Source organism: Vanacampus margaritifer, chromosome 9, assembly GCF_051991255.1.
Source record: "Vanacampus margaritifer isolate UIUO_Vmar chromosome 9, RoL_Vmar_1.0, whole genome shotgun sequence".
NCBI lineage: Eukaryota > Metazoa > Chordata > Actinopteri > Syngnathiformes > Syngnathidae > Vanacampus > Vanacampus margaritifer.
In genome coordinates this window covers 21,826,472-21,850,143 of record NC_135440.1, presented here as the reverse complement: position 1 = coordinate 21,850,143, position 23,672 = coordinate 21,826,472, and the positions used below count along the sequence as shown (strand labels likewise).

The following is a 23,672-nucleotide window of genomic DNA, read 5'->3' as shown; positions in this document are numbered from 1 at the left end:
TGTCAAAACTATTTTCGTTGTAAAAGCAGAAACAGGAAATGACAATATAATGCTTTCAAAGCAAATAGCCTCTCGAATTCACAGTCACGGAAGTCTAAATCATTCACAAAATGTCAATAACAACTTTTTATTCATTTATTTATTTCACTACAAAACAAATAACTTGAGCCATTGAGGAAGTTTTAGACATCACATGACGAAAGTACAGTAGTCTTATTGTTTAACTTAACTTAAACACTGTGCAATAATGCCAATTGTATAATATTATACATCTATGTACAATCAATATTATGCAAAAGTTACATAAGCACATATGTTTGCGCAAATAGGGTTGCAGCCAAAGCAAGGGCACTGGATGGTATCGTTATGAGTGGCGCATAAGATGATCTCCTGGAATGGTCCTCAAGTGTGAAATGGAAGAACACAAAGTCTCTAACACAGAGCATATAATTACAGATACACATAAACAGTAGTATTCTATAAAGTATCTATCTAAATAAAACAATGTTTCTAAAAGGTGAAAGAAAACTTAAATCTTAAAGTATTTTTTTGTGGGATGATACAAACACATTTCACCATGAAACATGAATTTAAAAAAAAATCAAGAAACACTTTGGTGTCATCTCCTAGTCATCTTCAACTTTGACTCAGGAGGCATGGCGGCACCCTCTCATGGTTTTGACGCGCACTTGCGGGTCATAACGCCGTCTCGACGTCTGGGACTCTCACATCCTCTTCAAGCGCCACGCTCACGCTGGGCACGGGCTCCTGACTGTAGGGTACAGTGACAACATTATTCTCAACGACATCCGCCATTAATTTGTGACATCATCAATGACATACAGTAATCTATAATGCGGTTGATCCATGACACAGCAAATTTTCACGCTACCAATTTTGTTTAGGATTTTTACAGAATAGAAGTCAGAATTTAGGATTGCGCGCCTTCAGTGTAGAACCACGTCCAGTTGCAACATAAAGGGCAGCACTGAGGTAGAGATACAGCATAATTAACAGCAAGAAGAGACAGAGTAAGTTAACATTGGCTTGTTTACAGTGGTAATGCTAGCTTAGTATTGCTAGCACTGCCATTTTGTTTTAGCTAGACAGCGTTCTTTTTATCACAACTACACACTTTCATAATTGCATGCCAGCATCAATAACATCAAGAACAACATCATCAGTACACAAGCTAACCTGCTGCCTGGCTTCAGAAATTTGTTGGCGTTCGGCATCATGGAGAGAGACTTACAGAAGCCACTTTTACCCAACTCACATGAGATGTTCACCTCAGACGGGTCTGTCCTACCAATACATACACACACATGCACACACGTTTAGGCGTGTCTGTGGTGATGACACAGTCACACACACACACACATGTGATGTTTCTGAGGCTGATTCACCATCGTTTCACACTTTTCACAGGGTCCTTGACGACTTTTGCGTCGTCGTCGAACGCAGAGTTGTCCACCGCCCCCTTCAAATTCCACTCAGCACCCTGGGAAATGGGACAGAAATGTCACAAAGGCTGCTGGACTGCGGACCACATGATCATGTATTTACATGGTGACGTATGGTCATGTGGTTGTCACATGGTCATGACGTGCTCACTTCCTTCTCCCTCTTCTTCTTCTTGTCGTCATCCTTTTTCTTCTTGCTCTCCGGTATGAGGTCATCCAGCCAGCTCAGCTCTCGCTTGCTGAAGCCGAAGTCCAGAAGTTTCCGGATGAACACTAGCGCCAGAACCTGTGAGCACAGCGAGGGCACTGTTTGTGAGGCGGCGGCATGATGATACCATGTGACCATCTCACCATCATGGGGAAGACAACGGCGATAGCAGAGGTTTTAATGAGCCACAATGCGATCAGGCAGGAGAGCTGCACAGCAGTGAAGGCGTACACCTTCCTCAGCGGCACGTAGCGAAGGTAGATAAGGTCCGGCTGATGCTTGGGCGGCATGGCGAACAGTTGGATGCGGTCGAAGAGCTGCACAAGACCAGGAGAGACTCGGGCTGGGTTAATATAGTTAAGAAAAACTAGTAAAAGACATACAACAAAAATGGAAAAAAACATTTTCATTAACAAAAACAAATAAAAACTAGAGTGCTTTTAATAAAAAATAAAAGTAACTGACACTACATTTTACGTTTATAAAACTATTTAAAACTATAATTATGTCAAAAATGTCCTATGTTTATCTTTGTCAATTAATTTTATACTTCATACTGAGCTTTCAGGGTTTATTGTGATTACTAAAGTATTTATTTCGGTATTACTGTTTGGTCAAAAGAAGAAGGCTGAATAGTTGTTTGGGAATTGTAGTTTACTTTATCTTGCACTTCACAAATCCTTTATATATTTAAATACTAATACTAATAATACTAATAATTCTAATAATACTAATAATAATTAAAACTAACTAACCCACTCCCCAAAAAATTTTAACTAACTGAACAGATTTTTTTTTTTTAAGTCAAAATGATGAATTAAAAAAACGTGGTGGACAGATGGACTAAGACACGCACCTGAATGCCTTTGAGCGAGGACACGCCCATGTAGAGGAACACACCGTACAGAACGGGCATCGGGATGAACTGAGGGCAAAGGATGAGGAGGTAAAAACAGTCATGGCAGCTGAGCAAAAAAAACATCAGCTCAGACAGATGACGTGATGCTCACCTTGAGGATGGACGTCATGAAGACGGAGCAGCCCATGAGGAGGAAGATCATAAAACCGGTGAAGCGCTGTTCCCGGACGCCCAGGAACTTGGGCTGCTCGCCCGGGGCGGCGCACGTCGACTCCAGCTTCAAGCTGTTGACATGTGTGATGGAGAGGACAGTCGCCGCCACGAACCACGGAAGGCCCATGATGGAGCACACGGCTATCATCAGCGACACCACCAGCAGGTCCAAATGGTAGCCGCAGCCTTTCTGGAGGAAGCACGCGCCCACCAGGGGTTAAGCGGCGGACATGCTTGCTAGGTTTGCAAAATTGAGGGAATTTTCAAAGTTGGAATGTCAATTACTGAAATTTAATGAAATTTATGGAAGGCTAAGTAAGAAGAAAAGCTTCATTTCAATGCTTTCTACGCTAGCTAATACTATTGATTAGCTTTATGTGAAGCTGGTTTGTTTGTAGAGAATAAATGAACGACTTGAATGAACTACAGTCATTTATGTAACTTAGGTTACATGCTTGATGCTTGGTATTTTAAATAATTTTTCGCTATCTTGTGGCATCGATAGGCAATTACAAACATTTTTGGGTGGGCCTTTATTACTTACTACGCAGATTTTCGTTATTCGCGACTGGACCTTATCTACCACAAAACAGTAGGTTCACTGTATTTCCAAATTCCCCACGCTTAACTTCCCATGGAAATGTATTGAAAATGTTCCACCCCTTTGCAACACTAGCACTGGCATGGTAGGTCGGGGTCTCACCGTCAGCTTGTTTTCCTTCCTGTTCACGATGACGGCGGTGATCTGCTGGTCCATGAAAATAAGGATGGTGCAGAGCAGAGCGGGAATCCCGGCAGCCAGCAGCGACCACCAGGGGTTGGGGCCCAACGGTGAGATGAGCCAACCACGATTGTCGGAAGTAGGCTGTAACACACATCACGTATTACTGATGAAATATTGAACAAATACAGAAACTGTGTTTGAAATGGGAAACTAGCACTACACTCTAACGCTACCAATCTAGTAGGTTAAGCTCATATTGGCTTGATTAACCAATACTGTAGATTGGTCAGACATTGATCGTTCCGGGTGGTTACGGGCATACCACCAATGAAATTGGTTACAATAGAAAGTAAGCCTAGATAGATCACTTTTTAAATATATTTATTGTATTCTAAATGTATTTATTTATTAATTATTATAAGTGTTACAATATGTTATAATATATAAATAATATAGTTTAAAAATGGAAATGTGTGTCTAGATAGATCACGATAGGTGTGACCAGCTCAGTGGCCTAGTGGTAGAGTGTACCCTGAGACTGGGAGGTTTTGGGTTCAATCCCTGGCCGGGTCATACCCATGACTATAAAAATGCGACCCATTTGCAATGCCAATTTGTATCGGTTGGCCCAATTACCAATATATATTGGTTGAAAACACCTACCATTTTAGAGTGGTTGTTTTAACTAAAGGATTTGTCAGACACTTAACTACCAGCTCAAAGGGTCAAATTTAACCTTTGTTTTGGTAAATTTGACCAATCCGCTTTAAAGGTGTAGTAAATTTCATGCTTCCTTCTGAAAACATAATTTCCTGCCTTTCTTCACCCCGACCATGTCCAAGTCAGATTCATTATCAGAATTTCTCTCCTCTGGCATCGCAGTTTTTGGGGGAAGGAAGTTAATACTAACAGTCTTTTTTGCCATTGTTCATTGTTGACAAGTTCAGGTGAAAGGTGAAACCTTCAGATATGATAATCATATTTTGTTTTTGTTATTTTTACACATTAGCCAATCACTGTGATCATTTGCATCCCCGGCCCGTGCTCACAGTCTGTAATTCGGCGTTACCTGGAAGCGGTCCGGGACACTGAGCTTGGGAGATGGAATTCCTACCAGATAATCCATCAGCACCATTAACAAGATGGTCAGGAAGATGGCAAAGTCGCTGATGGTCGATCGAACCTGTTCGTCAACAAACAAAAGGCACAGCAAAAGGTGAATGGAGGCCTCTGGACTCTTCTTGGTTGTTGAGCACATTCCACCGAAAGGCTTTCTCAGTGCTAAATCTTAGATGTGGAAGATGACAGAAAGTGCAACCCACCTTTGTGGGGAAAAATCTCTTGTTCTTGAAGTCTTTGAGGAATGTAGACAAGAAGAAGGTGGTGAAGAAGAGAATGACGGACCAGAACAGGACGTCGGGGACGAAGGGACCGTCGTGGCTGCAAGCCGAGCCCACAAATTCACCGCGCAAGTTCTGACAGTGCTGCAAGAGAAAGAGAAACTCGGTTGGGGGGTTCTCCTTGTGTCTCCCAATTCTGCATCAAGTGCACATACGAGATATTCCAGAGGATTTGCGTCACCTTCACGCTCAGCTGCTCCCATGGGATGCTCGCCGAGGAGTTGTAGCCCAAGCTCCTCCAAATCTGACGTATCTCAGCGGTGGCATTGGTGGGATGAGAACATCCACACCTGCAGAGCAAGTTAGGTCCCGTTTGAGCATTTATTAAATATCCTTGATATCCATCAATGTTTATTAGGGTTGGTAAGACAATTGAGTGCATGTTACGGCGCACTAATAGAACACCTGAGTCTTACGTAATCATGCTTTGTTGAGTTCTGACTAGTGCTGTGAAAGTTAAAGTGTTAACTAATTAATTAATCACAAAATATTGCATTAATCCTGTATTAACGCAGATTAATCACCCTATTAATTTTGAGTGCAGAGGATCCTTTAGCTAACAGCGGATGGTTACGTTAAAGGTATCACAGGCTTTCCTTTCTTTTCTTTGGTCCTTCCTCGGGTCTCCTGACGGCCTCACGACTCTGGCTGGAAGTGTTCGGTTTAGGTGAACGGTATGGGATTTTTTAACTCTTTGACTGCCAGACGTTTTCAGAAAAGGGATGCCGTGGGTGCCAGCCGATTTAAGCATTTTGACTGATCTTTCAAAGTCCACATAAAATTATGTGTTTGGACTATGGAAACACACATACTACCAAATGAAAGATTGGACTCTCACCTTTCATCAGAAAAAAAAGTTTGTTTCTACCTTATTCCGTTTTTGAGTAATCAACAATAGAAAATGGTTAGTTTCACCTCTGTTTTGAAACAAACGTCTTTTAACGTCTTTGGCACTCCTCCATAGGATTTTACTAAACGTTATTTAACGTTTTTGGCAGTCAAAGAGTTAATAGGTTTTAGGTGAACTAATGAATACACACACACACTCGCACACACATACACACCCACGTACAAAAAAAGAAAGAAAAAAAGAGCAATGATGATGACATGTCAAATCGGTAAAATTACAGAATGAACAATACTGACCTCTCCAGAAAAAGAAAAAAAAAAGGTATCACAGGTTGTGTTTGAGCAATAAACATAACTACATGCATTAAAGTAAAGTATTTAATACATGTTTGTGTATGACATTCAGAATATTTGTTCATGTCAAACTATTGGGGCTCATTTTTTGTACCCATTTTAAATCATGCAATTAATTAGCTGATTAGAAAAAGAGGAGGATGCATGTGCCACTGCATAAATTTTTTTTAATTTAAAAAAGGTTAGGGTTAGACGTCCAATGTCAATAAAATTAGCACATAACAAGTGCTCTTCAAATTTGGCAATAAAAAAATGCTGATAAAAAAGCCTTTTTAATTAAGCAATTTATCGTGATTAATCAAAATTCTTAGATGTGATTGATCTGATTTTAAAAAAAATGTAATCGTTTGACAGCCCTATTTCTGACTTACGTGTAAAAGGTCAGATTGTCCAGGTTGTTGGCACTGCTGACCGGGTAGACGTGCCCCAGGTGCAGCAGCTTCTCCAGGGCCTCGAAGATGAAGATGAAGCAGATGAGGGCGGCGAAGGCCTCCTCGGTGAAGCGCGTGATGTAGCAGACCAGGGAGCTGGCGTCGGTGGCCACCAGCAGCAGGCACATGAAGGCGGTCCACAGCCCGATGCTGGTCCGCAGGGACAAGTAGCACAGGCCGTAGTCACTGAGGAGGACAGATGGAACAATCTTGTTAAGCCCTTTTCACACTGCACTTAAGTTAAAATGGAGCTCAGGTGGTCAGAGTGAAAGGGTCTTTAGACTGTGTGCTGCATGCTAGAAAGAAAGTTTATGGGCAAAGTTTGTTTTCAGATCTAAAAAAAATAATAATAATAGCAGATTTATGATTAGCTGGATCCTGACCACATCAATACTTGCTATGCAAAGTCCTCATAGCATCCAGTATGTACGTTGTTACATCAACCACTCTTATCAAAAGCCAATATTGACAGGTCAAATGTCACCGGTGCAAAGACCATAGCCCGTCTCCCTACAAAAGTCTGCGACGCCACCGTCTCATCTCTGGTCTGTCATCATGTTTGTACGTGTCTCGGTTGTGCTGTTGCTATCAGTGGTGGTTGCGCGATGCGGCCCGGCTCAGCCGCTGGACCGTCGGACCGAGCTGGACGGCATCCGGGCGGCTGTGGAGGACCTGAAGGCCGACAGACGAGGTGACGCTGACGCAAACGCGTTGCTACAGTGTCACATTGCTAACCAAATGATCTGCACTTGCTCAGTGTGACTTGTGTGTTTCTGCGGTAACAGCCATGATGCAGCGTCTGGAGAGGGCTGAGAGGGAGTTGAACACATTCCAAGGTAAGTCTGGTTCTGGAATAAATTCCCCTTTCACGCTGACGTTTCGGCAAATTGACAAACACAGACTTTATTCAACCTGTGAGGGGAATCAAATAGTCATAATGGTAGAATGTGTCTTTCCAACAGAATTCACACAAGCTGGACATTGCCCTGTCACACGGCTGTCGCAGATTTAAGCATTCAAAATATTAAATTTAGATACAATTGCTCTTGGGCGTTAAACTTCACTTTTCCATTGCCTGCCACTGATACTACAGTATGTCACAAACCCCAATGAATAAGCCATCTTAAAAGTGTAAAAGGGGCTTTTGACTGTAAACCCCTTTCACATTATGGATTCTAGATAAATCCAAATTTAAACCCTCACTTGAACAGAAACTCCCAAGATTGCCTTTGCTGCCTCTCTGGGGGGAAACGGCGCCCAGAAGACGACATCCGGAAACATAGATCTGATCTACAGGGACGTCTTGACCAATGTCGGGGGGGCTTATAATGCGGAGACAGGTAAGCCCGCACAGTCGCTGCCATGAGACATTGTGATTATCACCAACGTTGTCCACGTCCTCCAGGCGAGTTCACCGCACCCATTCGGGGCGTTTACTACATCCGCTTCACCGCCAACGCACCCACCGACTTCACCATGAGTGCCGTGATGTACAAGAACAATGTCAAGATCCAGCTCATTGTCCACGAGCAGCCGTCAGGGGAGGGCAGCGACACGGCGTCCAACGGCGCCGCCCTGCTGCTGGAGAAGGGAGACAAGCTGAAGATGGTGCTGTGGCACAACACGCACATCTGGGACAACAGCAACCACCACAGCACCTTCAGCGGATTTCTGGTTTTCCCACTGTATGCAAAGATGTTAAACATTTCTTTCTATGCAGCCCCACAACTCTAAATATGGTATTCTGTTTAATATTGCGTTAGTGGAATATGAGTTAAGCATCAAAATCCAGCCGTTTTTATCCATTTCAGGGGGCGGCCATTTTGCTACTTGCTGTCGACTGATGATGACATCAACGTTGCGCAGGTCTCAGGTAACAACCAATCACAGTGCAGCTTCAGGGAAAAGATGAGCTCTGATTGGTTGTTGCCTGAGCCCTGAGCAACATTGATGTCATCTTCAGTCGACAGCAGGTGGCAAAATGGCCGCCCCTGAGATGGCTGGATTTTGCTTCATAACTCATATTCCAAAAATTTACTATACTTAGATTATCAATATATTTAGACTAGTGAGGTCACATATAACATATTATTGTCAAGAAATGTTTAAGGTTGACTTCCACTTTAACATCTTTGATATTCTTCGTAAATGCGATATACCAGCATAGTTGAACCGATTAGTTGATATCAGCTTTGCCATTTCGCAATGAGGGTTAAAGTTTGAAGTCAGTTAATTAATCACCATCACGTGTTTTGGCTGTAACAACACGGAGGCCTCACAAAAAAACTAATTAGCTCCCTGACGCGAAGAAAAAAAAAATTGATTATAAGGCCATATGACCGAGGCCTCCAGTCCTGCTAACACCCAAAACATCTCAATGATCATCTGCGTTTGCACGTTCCCGCTGAAGGATCGATGAAGCTCCGATGGAGTTTGACGTCGAGTCTGAGATGAAGAACCTTAAGGCTTCGATGACACAGCTCCAAACGGAAAACACAGGTTTGTTTTGTTTTCTCCCCAACACATTGCCATGTTTAAAGTGGAACTCATCATTGTGTGTCGGCAGAACTCAAAGAACGAATGGAGAGCACCGAGACGGAGCTGAGAGAGATGAGAAGTCAGTCTGGAATATTTGGCCATCCTTGCTTTATGAAAAAGATCCCCTAATGACGCGCCAATTGTATTTTTGTTGCTCTGCTCTAGATGTGCCCAAGGTGGCGTTTGCGGCGTCTCTGGGCGGTAATGGCCTCCAAAAGACAACGTCCGGAATGCAGAAGCTCCTCTTCAAGGACGTCCTCACCAACATTGGTGAGGCTTACAACCCGGACACAGGTGAGTGGTCAAGAGAGTGGGGCATCAATTACTAATGCGCTGCCACTGGTTCCCGCGATCAAAACCGTTTCTTAATGCTTGCTCACCTACTCCAGGTGATTTCACGGCGCCCGTACGCGGCGTCTACTACATCCGCTTTACCGCCAACGCGCCCACCAACTTCCCCATGAGCGCCGTGCTGTATAAGAACAACGGCAGGGTGCAGCTCATTGCCCACGAGCAGCCGTCGGGGGAGGGCAGCGACACGGCGTCCAACGGCGCCACTCTGCTGCTGGAAAAGGGTGACAAGCTCTCCCTGAATCTGTGGCACAACACGCAGGTCTGGGACAACAGCAACCACCACACCACCTTCAGCGGATTCCTGCTTTTCACCCAGTGAGCATCACGCCAGGCCTCAATTGCAGACTCAATAAAAATCCATGAAAATTGATCTTCTGTGTTTGGCTTTTAACTTTTTGTTTGTTGGAATGCTTCAGAGCCACAAACTTGTAAAAGTGTTTGGCGTACTTACCTACATTTAAGAATAGTTTGCAATAGTGCAAGGGCTCCCCCTAGAGATATGGAGGGTGATCAGCTTGTAGACGCCAGAAGAATCTGACTAGCCTTGGCGCTAACACCACAAACTCATTTTGTGGCACCTCCAGCTCTGTTTGTAATTAGGTGACATACATAATGAATTGACTCCAAATCTGAAAATCTTCTTACCAAATCAGAGGTTTACATAAACATTACAAAGCATTTATATAAACTGAAGTGAGCCAATAATCCGCCCAGCAACAAGAACAGAGCAGCCGCCAGCATTGTGGCGTCACCGTCATAAATGATCTCCAGTAGGGGGCAGCAGTGAGTAAACACACCACACCTCCCTAAAATGTCACCAGGGCTCGACTCACCAGCAGAACTTGAAGAGGATCTTCTCAAAAACCAGGACAGGTCCGGTACTGCCCAGAATGGTAAGTGGCTGACCCGCAAACAAAGAGTAGGTCATGCCCGTCAGGGACGCCCCAAACAGAGATTCAATGGCACTCTGCAACAGACATAAAAGGTGTCTAGGAATGATGATGTCACTGCGGGCTTCTCCACGTGGAACCCCTTATATGTGTTTGTGGTTCTTACTATGTTTCCTTGGGTGGCTTCTCCCAGCAGGCCTCCGAAGGTGATGACGGGCGACATGCAGGCGCAGTACAGGAAAAGGATTGACGCCAAACACTGCAGGCTGAAGGCATCTGTCAGGTCACTGAGTAGAAAGGGGGCCTTTCTCTGGATGTCCTTGACCAGACCGCCAAACAGCCTGGCACATGTATAAAAGCCATTCGATTTTTATCTTAATAGTTTGTAGATGTTTGAGGATACGCGCTGCAAACAAGACCGAGAATGTAGCATATTTAGCATTTGCGCATAGATTTTAGTTTTCCTGATTTTTTTTTTTTTACTGTGGCTAACTGTGCAACATGACGCACTTTAGAATCCGGCACGAGTTAACGCCCACTGTATAAGAAGTTGAGTGCCTTTGTTCACATTAGCGGCGACGTACAGTTGGCTAACTAGCTATGCCTACATCCTGAAAATGCGTCTTCCCTTTACATAGACCGTCGGTGTGGCCACTTTAGAGCGCCTCGTTGTCGGCGATGAGTGTGCATATGTCAAGGAGGGAGAGGTGAAAAAGCGAAGACGGGGGACAATTCAGCACAAGTAAAATGACTAGGGTGCACTTGTTGAAAAACTGTTGGACCTTTGGCCTGCTATTAAGACTTTGAGATATGCATAGAGGATATACAAAAAATAACAAAAAGGATATGGAAGAAATGCTAAAACAGCTTTCTACAAAAGCTAGCCACATCTTGCTAACACAGCTAAGCGCTAACCTTCCCGTCCTCTGCAGCTCTGGGCCAACATCATGCTCCGCCCTCTTGATGATGTCAGAGCTATGGATGGAGCCAATTGGGGCAGAAGGAATCTTTCGCTTCTCCTAGAGACAATGTTAGCATTGTTAGCTTAAGCATTTTACCTGCCAGCCAGCCTTACAGAAACCTTAACCCCACCTTGAAGCCCTAATTTTAAACTCTAACCCTGGTCTCAAATATATGCAAAACAGTTATCATTGTTAGCATTAGCATTTAGCCCTTGTGTCCACAAACCTGAGAGGGGACATTCTTGGGCGGTTCAATGCGAATGCTAGGGTCCCACTCGCCCGGCGGGAGGACGGTCACTTGATCCAGGAACTCGTCCAGTCCTGACAGCAGGTCTTTGCCATCCTTAGCCTTGTAGGCCACATCATGGAAAATCTTCAACAGAGCCGCAAAAACATTTTAAAGACTGCTTCTGACTTTCGTGAGCTTCTAACCTCGCACCTCGTCTGTCATCAGCGTGGCCATGGAACGTCCGATCTCGTGGTACTGCGGACCTTTTCCGAATGGACCAAGCAGAAGGAAGAGGAACCTGATTGGCAGAGGCAGAGCAAACTGAGTCAAGTTAGCACTTGGATTATGCAAAAAAAAAAAAAAAAAGTATATTGGTCGAGTCCTGAGACAGACACAAATGGCACTCTATCTTGAAAATTATGCTGATATTATAGTCCTAATATTAGAGCTTACCTGGTGGGCACTGGCACCTGGGTGAGTCCGGATAGGAGCACGGCGGGCGCCAGTCGAACGAAAGCAACGATGGGCTTTTCCAGGAAGTCCACTTCCCCCACCAGCACGTTGGAGGCTTCGGCACCAGGAGGAATCTTCCTCATGAAGTTCATGTCCACCTGAAGCGCACGTGACAGGCTGCAATTCCTGGCTGTGATTCCTGGCTGATTTTTAAGAGTTCACCTTGCTGAAGTCCACTGTGCTGTTTTCATGACTAGCGGTGCTGACGCCAGCTTCCGCCGCTTTGTTAGCATCCAGGTTCCCGGGAGCCGACTGAGGGGATGCCAAAAGACCTGCTAGAGCAGAAAGAAACTTCACTTCACAGTAGTTGGCCGTCATCAAGTTACCGCCACAATTATTTAAAAAAAAAACTTTTTATATGGCGCCTATATCACAGATTTCCCCTTCGCGGGCCGATCTGAAACTTAAAATTATAATTAACTGTATTATGAACACAGCCACTTGCCATTTTGTTCCAGCAGATGAGGGTCAGAATACTTCTTGCCGATGTCAGCGAGGGATCGCACTAGCGGGATGCGCTTGCTCAGCCTCTTCTCGTTCTGATGGTGGTGGCGCTTCAAGATGGCTTCCCTCACCTTGTCTCGGATGTGCTCGTCCAGCTGACCGGACGCCAGCATGCTGTCAATCACCAAGTCTGAAAAACGAAAAGTTGTTCCTCAAAACAGCAACAAGTAGGTTAGGGTGTGAAGTAACAGAGTATAAATACTTCCTTATTGTATTTATGCAGGTTTTTCAGGTGTTTGTACTCAAGTATAGTAAAAAAAAAAAATTTTGCCTAGTCGCTGATTTTAGTACATTTCCAAGTCTGTACTTTTTTTTACTTTAATTTAAAGGCCCAGTAAAGTGAATTCATGGAGCTCAACTGATGTGAAATATCTCATTAAACTGGTTTTCACAGTTTCAGTTTTGGTTTTCCTTTTTTGGTGTTTTGTCTTAAATTTTTGGTGACTTTTTTTTTTTAAATCATTCAAATTTGGCAAATTTGGCAGGGTTCTTGTGGTGTTTAAAAAATAAGACAATTTCCTTTTACAGGGACTTTAAGTGAAAGAGTATTTTTTTTACAAATAGATGTCGTGACTGCGTACTGACCTGCGATCTGCTCAATGCCGTTGGCGCGCATGTCGAGTATCACGGTGCCATTCATGATGCACGAGCGCAGCTCAAACAGGCTGTGTAGCGACAGGGTGGCTACGTAAGGTTTACTCCAACGCTCGCCACCGTCCTCCACATCCTCCTCAAACTTTAACCACCTGCCCACACAAATACATGCCATATGAGAAACCTCGCTCAAGATGGCATGCAGCAATAGAAAGTGGTGTAACCGTGTCCTCGCCTGGCCGTCTCCTTCCACTCCAAGACTTCTCCGTCCCTGAATGCCAGCTCATCCAGCTCAGTGAAGAGTTGGTGAGGGACATGCTCTTCGTCGTCGTCCTCCATGCCCAAGATGAACTGGACTCTCTGCGAGGGCGTGCCTAAAAGGGCATAGGGTAGCGCTGGGCAATTAAATGGGAAGTCAACCTTAAACATTTCTTGACAATAATATTATATGTAACTTTCTGATTAATATTACATTTGTGGAATATGAGTTATGACGCAAAATTCAGCCGTTTTTATCCATCTCAGGGGGCGGCCATTTTGCCACTTGCTGTCGACTGAAGATGACATCACAGTTGCTCAGGGCTCAGGCAACAACCAATCACAGCTCACCTGTTTTCTGAAGCTCAGCGGTGATTGGTTGTTACTTGAGACCTGAGCAACTGTGATGTCATTTTCACTCAACAGCAAGTGGCAAAATGGTCGCTTTCTGATATTGATGAAAACTGCTTGCTGCCTCCTACCTAATATTCCACCAATGCAATATTAAAAAGAGTATTGTATTTAAACTAGTGGGGCTGCATATAATATATCATTGTCAAAAAATTATTTGGGGGTTGACTTCTCCTTCTATAAAGTTATTAGGGCTGAAGGATTTTTAAAAATAATCTATTTTCACCCACCCCCACTACTGAGATTTCAATTTAATATGCGATTAAACACACAACACACACACAAAACTTTTTGCAAACCAATAAGTCTCTCAAACTAAAAAAAAAATCTAAGCTTGTTTGGTGTCAGAAGAAACAAAGCAAATACCAGAAACAGAAAAAATAAAGTGCAAAACTTGTTTAGAATAATCTCAATGCTTTTCATATTAGCAAAGGGGGGGGGGGGAATTTTTTCACTGCCACTGACGTTTAAAGACGTCAAGTAAAAACCTACGGAGCGCTGCCAATGACATCTAAAGACGTCATCCAATTTTTATTTATTTTTTTTTTTTTGAAACGGGTGCGGGCAAGGCTTCCGGAGCTGTGGTGAAAGTTTCCAGCCGGTCTGTTGTGCCTAATGACTATTTTTGGCCCCTAGAGGGCAGCGATGACTCTCTTTTGACAAGATCTGGTGGGCGTCAGTAGAGGCGGAGCTAGAGCGTAGAGCAGGAGATCAGAATGGAAAACAAAGGAAAAATGGCGGCCGGTCGCGAGGAGCTCACGCCCGAGCCGTTTTTTTTTTCAAAGACCAAAAGCATCGACTAACGCTAAAAGAGCACATTGTTGACGACGATGATCATCATCGATGATGAAGATGAGGGTGGTGACTCCGTGGTTGGGAAGCATTGACGCGGCAGTAGAAGACGTTAGATGGAGCTAGATGGAGGAGGGAACGGGCAATGGCGAGCGTTTGCAAGCAGCTCTACACTTACAAAACAAAAGGCATCGACCAACGCTAAAAGAGTACATTGATGACGACGATGATCATCATCGATGATGATGAAGGTGAATCCGAGCTTGACGGCGAAATTGGAACCGCTGACGCGGCGGCTATGACGGTGTCGTAACGCGGAGCACAACCGAGCACGCACAGGCGGACGTTCGATCGGACGACGGAGAGTGCCCCGAGTCCAATGCATATTCATCGGAGGAGTGTGTACACAGTCTGCTACTTGCTTTTTATTCCCCGGAATAAAAGGCCGTCAAGAAAGTGTAACGTTTGCACGCGAAACGGACCAATGCGAAAGTGAAAGTAAACTGTTGTGCGAGTCCTGGCGTCTCCTTGCACGCAGGAGAGCGTTACAAAAAGAAACTGTATTTGAAACATCCACATAATTGTAAATAGTACCACAGTTGCACACATTTGTAAATAGTTTGCGAAATTGTTTTGTCAAATTGTTACACTGTTGAATGGAAATAAACGTATTTTGCAATCAAAAAACACTTTTTCATTGTTGGTGAAAGCGTTTTACAGAAGTAAAGCACTATTTAGGTGTTTGTGGCATCATTCATGGACAAAAAGAAGTGTACAATTCACTAGAGTGCATGAAATAACATCGTTTCACAAAAAGCCGTTTTTCTCAGCTTTTTGTTTCAAAACAGAGAATTTCGGTGAAAGTAACCATTTTCTATTGTTGATTACTGAAGAACGGAATAAGGTAGAAACAAAAAAAACAATTCTGACGAAAGATGAGAGTCCAATCTTTCATTTGGTAGTATGTGTGTTTCCATAGTCCAAACATAACATTTTCTGTGGACCTTGAAAGATCACTCAAAATGCTTAAATCGGCTGGCACTGGCGACAACCCGTTTCTGAAAACGTCTGGCAGTGAAAGAGTTAAAAAATCAAAAATATTTTTATCCACCAAGCCTACCGTACGAAGGCGACTCACAGGCATCTTCATGCGGGAGATCCTGCCTCCGCCGCTCATGTCTGTGTCCTCTGTGACGGTGGCGCCGTCGTTTCTGTTGGCCCAAAGGGACGTGGATGCCGACGTACAGTGCCCTGTGACCTAACCACCCAACATGTCAAAATGGAGTCTTTCACCCTTCATGAGAAGAACATGACTGTCAAACACTCACTCTCCAGCTCCTCCGCCTCAAAGTTGGTGTAAAGTGTGGAACTTGTGTTCCCTCGGTCCAGCACTGCTTCCTCCTCCTGCAACATACACACACAAACACACTCAATAGTTATACACTGAGGAAGTAAATAATTTGTAGGGAAACAATAGCAAGATCAATGTGCTGTCATCAAGACCCAATTATACTGGACATGCCTTCAACTCCTCAATGGGAGCTCTAGTGGGAGGAGTTAATGTAAACAGAGGAGCAAGGATGGAGGGCTGAGTGGGTGGCAAATAATGAAATGAGATTTGCCCAATGATTGCACATTGAAATGAAGGTAGAAAAAAAGTGAGCTCACAAGATAGTAAAAATGTGTGTACTTTTTTTTTGGAGTTTTTTCTGAAACTGGTGATTGACGCTAACAAAATTGAGGATTACTGGGGTAAATGATGGATAACACCTTGATACCATCATTCTTTTGCAAGGGATAATTGGGTGGAAGTTATAAATAACACCAGTGTAGTATCACAGCATTACCAAGGCAACAACCTCAACCTCTACACCAGGCCAAGACAACATGTGACGAGATGTCAGGAAATTGTGAGGAACCTTGAACTCCTTCTTGGCCTCTTTAACGACTCACGAGGAGGCCGCCACACTTTCCCACGCCACGCCGCACCACGTCAGACCACATTGATGACGTCAGCAAGTCAACAGGGAACGCCATGATGTGTGTGAGTACATCTGAACAACCAAATGACACACACTGACACACGCTACTTTTAAGTATCTTGATTCAACAGTAGTGGAAAGTAATGAAGTATGAAAAACAAGTTAAGTGATGATGTTTTCGTGGAGATACAATGCCGTAAGGTAGATGTGGTGCGAGCCGAATATAAGGTGAGTAAGTACAGATGTCTTTTGCATCCTTACAAGACACGCCAATGTGAAGCCGCGCCCGTTTTTTATGAGGTTTTTAGAAGTCGCAGCTCTCTTGTGGCTATTCGGACCTATGCTGGGATGCGCGCGAGGAGAGTTCACTTCCTGGAAAAAAAACCGTCAACTTGAAGTATACAGGAGGAGACTCTTGTTTATGTTGACTATTCAAATGTCTCTTTGCAGACATCCTCCACACTAAGAGCATTAACTTAGTTGAAGCTAGTGAGAGACACTTGATGCGAGTACGCCGCCGTCTAAGGCGCATCTTCGACGGGATGAGAAGTATGAACAGCTAGCCGCCGCCAGCCTAGCAAGAAAGTAACAACAACTAACTTACTGATGTCAACAGCGGCCGCATCTGCTCGCTTACGTCTTGTGCCATTTTCAGATTCCACACTCGGGACGTTCAAAGATGATAAAGAAAGGTCCATAAGTTGTTCCTTCTCTCCTCCGTCGCCTCACTAAACTCCATACACTGTAGCACCAGATTCAAGAAACAGAAACGCCCCCTCTCGTTCGACAATTCACAGCACAGAAGGCAACGAAATCAAGAATCACTGAGATATCCATAAATTTTCTGTTCCGCGTTTTCTTTAGTAGGTGTCAAGGTTATTGTGGTAGTACTGGAACACTAACAAAATAACTACAATTATTCGTAATAATAATTACATAAAAACAAAAAATGACTTCAAGAAAACAAAACCTAGCTGAAATTAAATTTTACGTTTATAAAACTAACTACAGGCCTAACATGTCCTTCGTTTTCATTTTGGTCACTAAAATATTGTGCATGAATTTTCGTTGTTCATTATAAAATAAATGTACGGTCTGTATTCACTATTGCAGTGTACGTCCGAACAGAAGAAGGAAGATAGCCTATTTTTTTAATTATTTTTTTTAAAGAGCTAAACAAATACCAAAGCTAATAAAAACAAAAGCATTTTCAAAAAATAACAAACCTGCTGTAAAAACGAATTCAAACTAACTGAATTAAAAAACAAAAGTCTAAATGAAATGAAAACGAACTATAATGAAACATCCAAAATTATTATAACACTGGTTTTCAATCAATGTCAGGGCACACATGACATACAAATGCCACAAGATGGCCAAGATTCAAACTCAGAACCTTTGAACCAGGGCTGGAATGGCCATCTGGCATACAGGGCAGATGCCCGGTGGGCCGGTGTCCTTTGAGGCCAATGTGGTGCTATTCAATTATTATTTTCCTCCATTTTACCCTGAGGGACCGGCCCATAATTTAGAAGGAGCAGCCCATCCATCCATTTACAATATAGAGTGCAAATTGAACCTATAAACATCAGTGGTAGAGCTATGTGAAAGCCAAGGGTGGTCAGTAATCGAGCTGGGCCGGCGGGCCTAAGTCAAAATGCCAGGGCCGATTATTTGTGCCAGTCCAGTCCTACTTCGAACTGTGAGGCAGACTTGCGAACCACTTGATCACTGTGCTGCCTTCATACACACGTCTCCCCATGACCATCAATGACTAAAATGTTATAAAACTGAAGTCACAAAGTGTTCCTCCCCCCAACTCAGTCCTAAAATCAACAATTGTTGATGTGATGTAAGTGACTGATGCAGTTTGGTTGTTTGAAGAGTTTATCTGAGATTAGCACCTTCATATTTGTGCTTCCCCCACCCTTCCGCTGCCATGCTGATTTTATCTGCACACACGCGCCATTGTTGTGTGTACAAAGCTGCTTTACTACTTCTCACACTTCATTATAGCACCGCAGCAGGGCACACAATGACCGGCTCGGCTTCAAAGATCAAGTCTCACAGCACTGAGATGTGACCTCTCGTTTGACTCTACACTGTGTATGGGTTTGTAAAATTATATTAAATGATGGTATTCTATTCATAATACATCCATTCAATTCAATAAAAAATAGCTTTAATCAAAAAAAGCTTTCATGGTGATCTTTGTGCATCAAAACGAGCCTTGAAAGCTTTTGAAGGGCCATGTTGTCGACGCCATGCAAACGTCCTGCTTTGACTGACAAACATGCACTTCTGTGTTTGTTTGTTTGTTGGCAAGCGCTGCACAGACGTTTGAATGAGGAAGCAAACACGGCCAAAGAGAAGGTAAGACCATAGTGTGGCTTTATACACTTTTTAAACAGCAAGTGTGACAGGAAACAGCATATCTAACTTTAAAGGGGACATGTGATGTAAAAATGACATTTTAATGAATGCAGCACGGTGACGCAGTGTCTGCCTCTCCGTTCTGAGGTTCAGGGTTTGAATCTAAGTGCTAGCATTTCTGTGTAGAATTAATATGTTCTTACTGTGCTAGCTTTATTTAAGACGAAGGAATTGTCCATAGGTGTATGTGCTCTGTAATTGGCTGGTGACCAATCCATTGTTTCTCTGTATGTACCTTGACATTGGCTAGTGAGCAATTTATTATTTTTTTGTCTACACAGTCGACACTCTCTACTCGCATGGGATAGGGACCGGGCCGGTCTGCAAATAGCATAAATCCTTGTATAACTGCCACACATTAAAATATGTTGAAGAAATGGTAATAATAATGACAAAAATATTAGAAAATGTTTTAAATAAATATTGATGCTGAACTGCGAGAATGTGTGGGTTCACTATGTGACATGTGAGACGTTTGTGCTCAGAAAAGAACACAATAGTTAAACCTTGTGGCCGTTATAAGAAGTGTCTCACGCTGAAAGTGATTGTTTTGACTCTTCAGGATGCTCGCGAAGGGTCACCTGTACTCTGCAGTACTACTTTTTGTGCTGAGGGGGGCGACAGAACCAAGTGAGTCCAGACACGTCACTTGACGTGACTATGACAACCTCTCACGGTGAAAAAGTTTGTTCGTGTGGTTCTGAAGAACTAAGTTTTTCTTCATCATGATCCACATCTACAAGAGGCCATAAGAAAAATGTATATTTCTGCCAATAGTAATTACTGTTAATCATTCATGCACCTGGTTTTAACTAATTTATTTCTGTCAACAAATGTAAAAGGAGATATCTTCTTTAATCTTTCTTGTATGATTCTCAAAATAAAAAGCACGGCGGATATTCAGTTGTCACTCCCAGTTGAAGTTTATTGTAAAACTAAATCACATTTCAACATTTCTATGAAGGCAATTATTAGCATTAGCATATTTATGTGGTAGTAATTAGCTACATTAGCATTTTGAGACATGAAAGACGTTAGACGGGCTAAAACAAGTAAGAATAGATGTTCTGGTAATTTAACTATTACTGTACACCCATTTACAATGTAAGCAGTAGATACAAACATAACATACGACAATACTCAAATTAAAATGCAAATTTCGCTTAGTAACAGACATTTTCTGCCTCCTCTTCTTCTTCTTAATTACGCTACTCCCAGTAGATCTCAGTGCTGCCAAGTATGTTGTGGCACAATGTGGTAGTACACAAAATGAGTGCAACTCTCAATTCGGACTTGCCTGTATACTGTAAAAACTCGCTCAATGAAAAGGTTCACCGCATACTCCAAACTCAATTGTATGTTTATTGCTGAAGTCGTCGCTGGGCACTAAGCAGGTCCTTGGTTTGCTCATGCCTTATGATTGTTTTCAGGGTCCGTAGAAGCACAGATCAGCTCTGGTTTCAACTTCCTGGTGGTCTTTCCAGAAAACATAGCCTATTTTTACCCCGAGGAACCTCACAACCAAGTGCATGTGACGGCTTTGCATGACAACACAGAAGTCACCGTAGCCATCCGTAAACAAACCCACACGGAAACTCTGGCCGCTGCTCAGACACGCCGCTTCTTCTACTACGGCAACGCCGAGCTCGGTCGGGAGGATATTTCCGACAAGGTGGTCCGGGTGAACAGCACTGGCCAGGTCACGGTCTACGCCGTCAGCGTCAAGGCGGGCAGCGTGCAGAGTGCTCGGGTTCTTCCTGTAAACGTGCTGGGCACCGAGTACCTCGTCCTGCCGGTTCCCAAAATCCAGGGCACCACCCAACCCCCTGACATGGTTAGCGCCTACGTGACCGAGTTTGCCCCCTTCAGGCTCGTCGTAGTCAATGCGGAGAAAGTCAATACAGTCAGCCTGGAAGGAGATAGCAACAATACCAGAGAAGTGGAGCTGGAGCCTTACCATGCCGCTCAGTTCTGGCTGGACACCGACAAGGCCTGGAGGGTTCTGAGGGCGAAGCACCCAGTGGCGGTTCTTTTCGGGCACCCATGTACCATGACTAACGTCACACTAAACTGCAGCTGCTCCATGCTCTATGCCGCACTTACCCCCAAACGACATGACAAGATGGCCTTCTTAGTCCCACCACCGCTGACCCAAGACTCACAAGTCCAAACTGCTTTACTCCTGTCTCAGGTGCACGCCCCAAGCGCACACAATTGAAAACATGTTTCACTCATATATACTACTGAAACAGTCTCACACACAAAACTGAAACTCACTCATATCACTGTGTTATGGTGACCCAGGAGGACTCTTCCTTGGTGGACTCCTCGTACCCGGGCTGGCCTCTGGTGGAGCTCCCCGGTATCGTCGTCCTCCACCAGCCCGGCTTGCTCTTGCCACTCATCCCGCAGTCAGAGTTGGCCTCCTGCTACGTGGTCAACACCGTACAGGACGCGCATAACTTTGCCGTCATCCTGGTTCACAAGGACCTCACTGCGGGGGTCCGCGTGGGTAGCGGCCCACCAGAGGACCCCATCTGGCGAACGCTCACGGGGACGGACTACGTCTCCACGGTGGTGAAGCTCAGCTTGGACAACAATGCCATTTGGCATACCTCGGACAAGATAGCCGTCTACTATATGGGAGAGAAGGAAGACGCCCTTTTTGGGAACCCGGCGCCTGCGGTTAGTCAAACCTCAGGTGAGAACATTAAACGTTCAGCATTACCTCTCACACAACACTTATTGATATGTTCTCGTTAACACAACATAAATATGTTTCTTTCATTTTCAATGCTGAAACGCTCTCACTCACACTACTGAAACAGTCTCACACACATAACTCAAAGACTTCCAAAAACGACTGGATTTTTTTAAAACTCGCATTCACTAATGGAATGCTCTCCGACAAACTACTGAACTGCTCTTTGAAGTGATTTCACAAACAATGCTGATAAACTATCACACTCACCCCTTAAATGCTCTCACACACTACTGAAATGCTCTCACAAAAACACTCCCTCTCACACACTACTGAAACACTCTCACTTACACAACTGAAACACTCTCCCACTAACTACTGAAACATATTTTACACACACTCACAACTGAATTGCTTTCACAAACACCAGTGAAGCACTCTTTTGAACTACTAAAAAACTATCGAACTCATTCCTTAACACTCTCACACACTATTGAAAATTATTCACACATGGTCTCACAATAGTACTAAAAGCACTGTCACACGCTCTCCTAAAACTCTCTCTACACAACTGTAGCTCTCTACATACTACTAAAATGCTCATACAACTATATAATGGCTAAAATCACATATTTTGAAATACTCAAACTACTGATACATTCTCACACACAACTGATGAAATACACTACTGAAAAAGTATTCTCACACACACCAATGAACCACTCTCACACTCTCTTCTAAAACACTCTCACAACATCGCTGAAACCCTGTCAAACACACTACTGAAAAATTCTCATTCAAAACCCTTTCTCATAATACAAAAAAATAAATAAAACACTCTCACACATATTACTGAATCTCTTTCCCACTCACACTACTAAAACTTACTACTGAAAATGTATTCATTCACACGCTAAAGAAACACTCTCTCAAACGGAACCACTTCACATTCTATTGAAACGCTCTCCTTGCCAGATTACAGAGGCTGCGTCCTCTCCCCTGAGGTTTTGGAAATTGGCCCTGAGGCTCTGGGCTGGCAGGAGTCAGTCAAGTTCTGCCGAGACCTGAATCTCCACCTGGTCAGCTTGTCCTCTCTCCCACTTCTCGACCAAGTGCAGGCCAAAATCCGGCAGGAGCATACTGGGGATGGTTTCCCAAAGCGGGCTTGGATTGGCTTGCGTCGCAGCACATTAACCGGCGCTTGGTACTGGATCAACAGAGAGACAGTTACAGTCAGCAATTGGAAGGGGGCCGATCCCAAGGGCACTCATGGGGGCCAGTGTGTTACCATCAGTCTGGAGCTGGATCAGGAATTTGACTGGAGCCGTGAGTACTGCTGCCAGAATGTCCATCCCATCTGCTACAGAGGACCAAATCTCTTCCCTATGTAGTAGATGCTAACATATTTGCAAGGCTAGCTATGAATGTGGCTAACACTTAGCACTTAATGAGTAATATACACACAGCTTAAACAATCTCATACACTATTAAAAACACTCTCTCACATTACCGAAACATTCTCTTACACACTACTGAAACATTCTCACACAGACTACTGAAACACAGTACTGAAATGCTCTCACACACTGACAAATTCATATAACCGTCTTTTGCAGTCTTTTCATTGTTGTGTCTTTTTTATATCTTTGCTGGCCTTTTGCTTTTACAAGTATTTTGTAGCCTTTTCCTAGTCTTATTGTCGTGTTTTTATGTTCTAGTCTGCACGCATGTGACATGAAACCAGTTAGCTACCTTAGGATGTACACATTAGCATGTTGATTGTTGACGTTTAGCCAGTTAGCCACATTAGCATGAATACATAAATTGACATAAAAGCAGCAGTCTACAGTAAAAAAAAAAAAAAAGTGTGTGTTTTTTGTCATCTTTGTAGTCATGTAGTCTCTTTTAATAGTCTTTCGTAGTCTTATTTCAGTCTTTGTAGTTTTTTGTAGGCTTTCGTTGCCTTCGCGATCTGAAATATTCCCTGTGCACTAGCCATGCTAAAACTTA

At 43.6% G+C, this 23,672-nt stretch overlaps 3 protein-coding genes across 11 annotated transcripts; 2 read left to right on the top strand and 1 right to left on the bottom strand.

Annotated features, from left to right (window-relative positions):
• Window positions 1-121: 121 nt before the first annotated feature.
• LOC144058418 (sodium bicarbonate cotransporter 3-like) lies at window positions 122-17,606 on the bottom strand. 3 transcript variants are annotated; one of them, XM_077576863.1, is made up of 25 exons: window positions 17,133-17,606; window positions 15,875-15,950; window positions 15,685-15,804; window positions 13,321-13,459; window positions 13,077-13,237; window positions 12,433-12,621; window positions 12,150-12,259; window positions 11,928-12,085; window positions 11,685-11,772; window positions 11,472-11,618; window positions 11,199-11,302; window positions 10,450-10,624; window positions 10,227-10,360; window positions 6,442-6,687; window positions 5,049-5,157; window positions 4,790-4,951; window positions 4,537-4,650; window positions 3,447-3,608; window positions 2,682-2,933; window positions 2,528-2,596; window positions 1,815-1,988; window positions 1,615-1,749; window positions 1,407-1,501; window positions 1,198-1,305; window positions 122-772 (listed from the first exon to the last, which is right to left on the bottom strand). In XM_077576863.1, exons 1-25 carry the CDS (start codon window positions 17,175-17,177, stop codon window positions 697-699), a joined length of 3,348 nt encoding a protein of 1,115 aa, XP_077432989.1. In that variant the 5' UTR covers window positions 17,178-17,606; the 3' UTR covers window positions 122-696. The 3 variants fall into 3 exon arrangements, with proteins under 3 accessions (XP_077432989.1, XP_077432988.1, XP_077432990.1); XM_077576862.1 differs by having other exon boundaries at window positions 15,667-15,804; window positions 17,133-17,605; XM_077576864.1 differs by lacking the exon at window positions 17,133-17,606 and adding an exon at window positions 16,466-16,722 and having other exon boundaries at window positions 15,667-15,804.
• LOC144058421 (complement C1q tumor necrosis factor-related protein 4-like) lies at window positions 7,024-9,763 on the top strand. The gene is made up of 8 exons (XM_077576872.1): window positions 7,024-7,192; window positions 7,287-7,337; window positions 7,713-7,841; window positions 7,907-8,186; window positions 8,912-9,000; window positions 9,068-9,118; window positions 9,205-9,333; window positions 9,429-9,763. Exons 1-8 carry the CDS (start codon window positions 7,057-7,059, stop codon window positions 9,710-9,712), a joined length of 1,149 nt encoding a protein of 382 aa, XP_077432998.1. The 5' UTR covers window positions 7,024-7,056; the 3' UTR covers window positions 9,713-9,763.
• On the top strand, window positions 16,612-23,532 carry LOC144058419 (IgGFc-binding protein-like). 7 transcript variants are annotated; one of them, XM_077576866.1, is made up of 7 exons: window positions 16,621-16,756; window positions 18,545-18,634; window positions 18,855-18,901; window positions 19,524-19,591; window positions 20,392-21,152; window positions 21,266-21,662; window positions 22,638-23,532. In XM_077576866.1, exons 3-7 carry the CDS (start codon window positions 18,873-18,875, stop codon window positions 23,051-23,053), a joined length of 1,671 nt encoding a protein of 556 aa, XP_077432992.1. In that variant the 5' UTR covers window positions 16,621-16,756; window positions 18,545-18,634; window positions 18,855-18,872; the 3' UTR covers window positions 23,054-23,532. The 7 variants fall into 7 exon arrangements, with proteins under 7 accessions (XP_077432997.1, XP_077432992.1, XP_077432996.1 ...); XM_077576870.1 differs by having other exon boundaries at window positions 18,545-18,640; window positions 18,865-18,901; XM_077576868.1 differs by having other exon boundaries at window positions 18,545-18,640.
• The last annotated feature ends 140 nt before the right edge of the window (window positions 23,533-23,672 follow it).

Bases quoted from the DNA above. Each gene is read 5' to 3' on its own strand.
- LOC144058421 (XM_077576872.1), top strand. From the start codon at position 7,057: ATGTTTGTACGTGTCTCGGTTGTGCTGTTGCTATCAGTGGTGGTTGCG. The intron at 7,193-7,286 runs GTGACGCTGACG...CTGCGGTAACAG, and splicing joins CCTGAAGGCCGACAGACGAG to CCATGATGCAGCGTCTGGAG. The intron at 7,842-7,906 runs GTAAGCCCGCAC...CACGTCCTCCAG, and splicing joins GGCTTATAATGCGGAGACAG to GCGAGTTCACCGCACCCATT.
- LOC144058418 (XM_077576862.1), bottom strand. From the start codon at position 17,177: ATGGCACAAGACGTAAGCGAGCAGATGCGGCCGCTGTTGACATCA. The intron at 5,158-6,441 runs GTAAGTCAGAAA...CTTGCTCTGCAG, and splicing joins GACAATCTGACCTTTTACAC to GTGTGGATGTTCTCATCCCA. The intron at 1,750-1,814 runs GTGAGATGGTCA...CTGTGCTCACAG, and splicing joins CCGTTGTCTTCCCCATGATG to GTTCTGGCGCTAGTGTTCAT.
- LOC144058419 (XM_077576866.1), top strand. From the start codon at position 18,873: ATGAGGAAGCAAACACGGCCAAAGAGAAG. The intron at 19,592-20,391 runs GTGAGTCCAGAC...GATTGTTTTCAG, and splicing joins GAGGGGGGCGACAGAACCAA to GGTCCGTAGAAGCACAGATC. The intron at 21,663-22,637 runs GTGAGAACATTA...TCTCCTTGCCAG, and splicing joins TGCGGTTAGTCAAACCTCAG to ATTACAGAGGCTGCGTCCTC.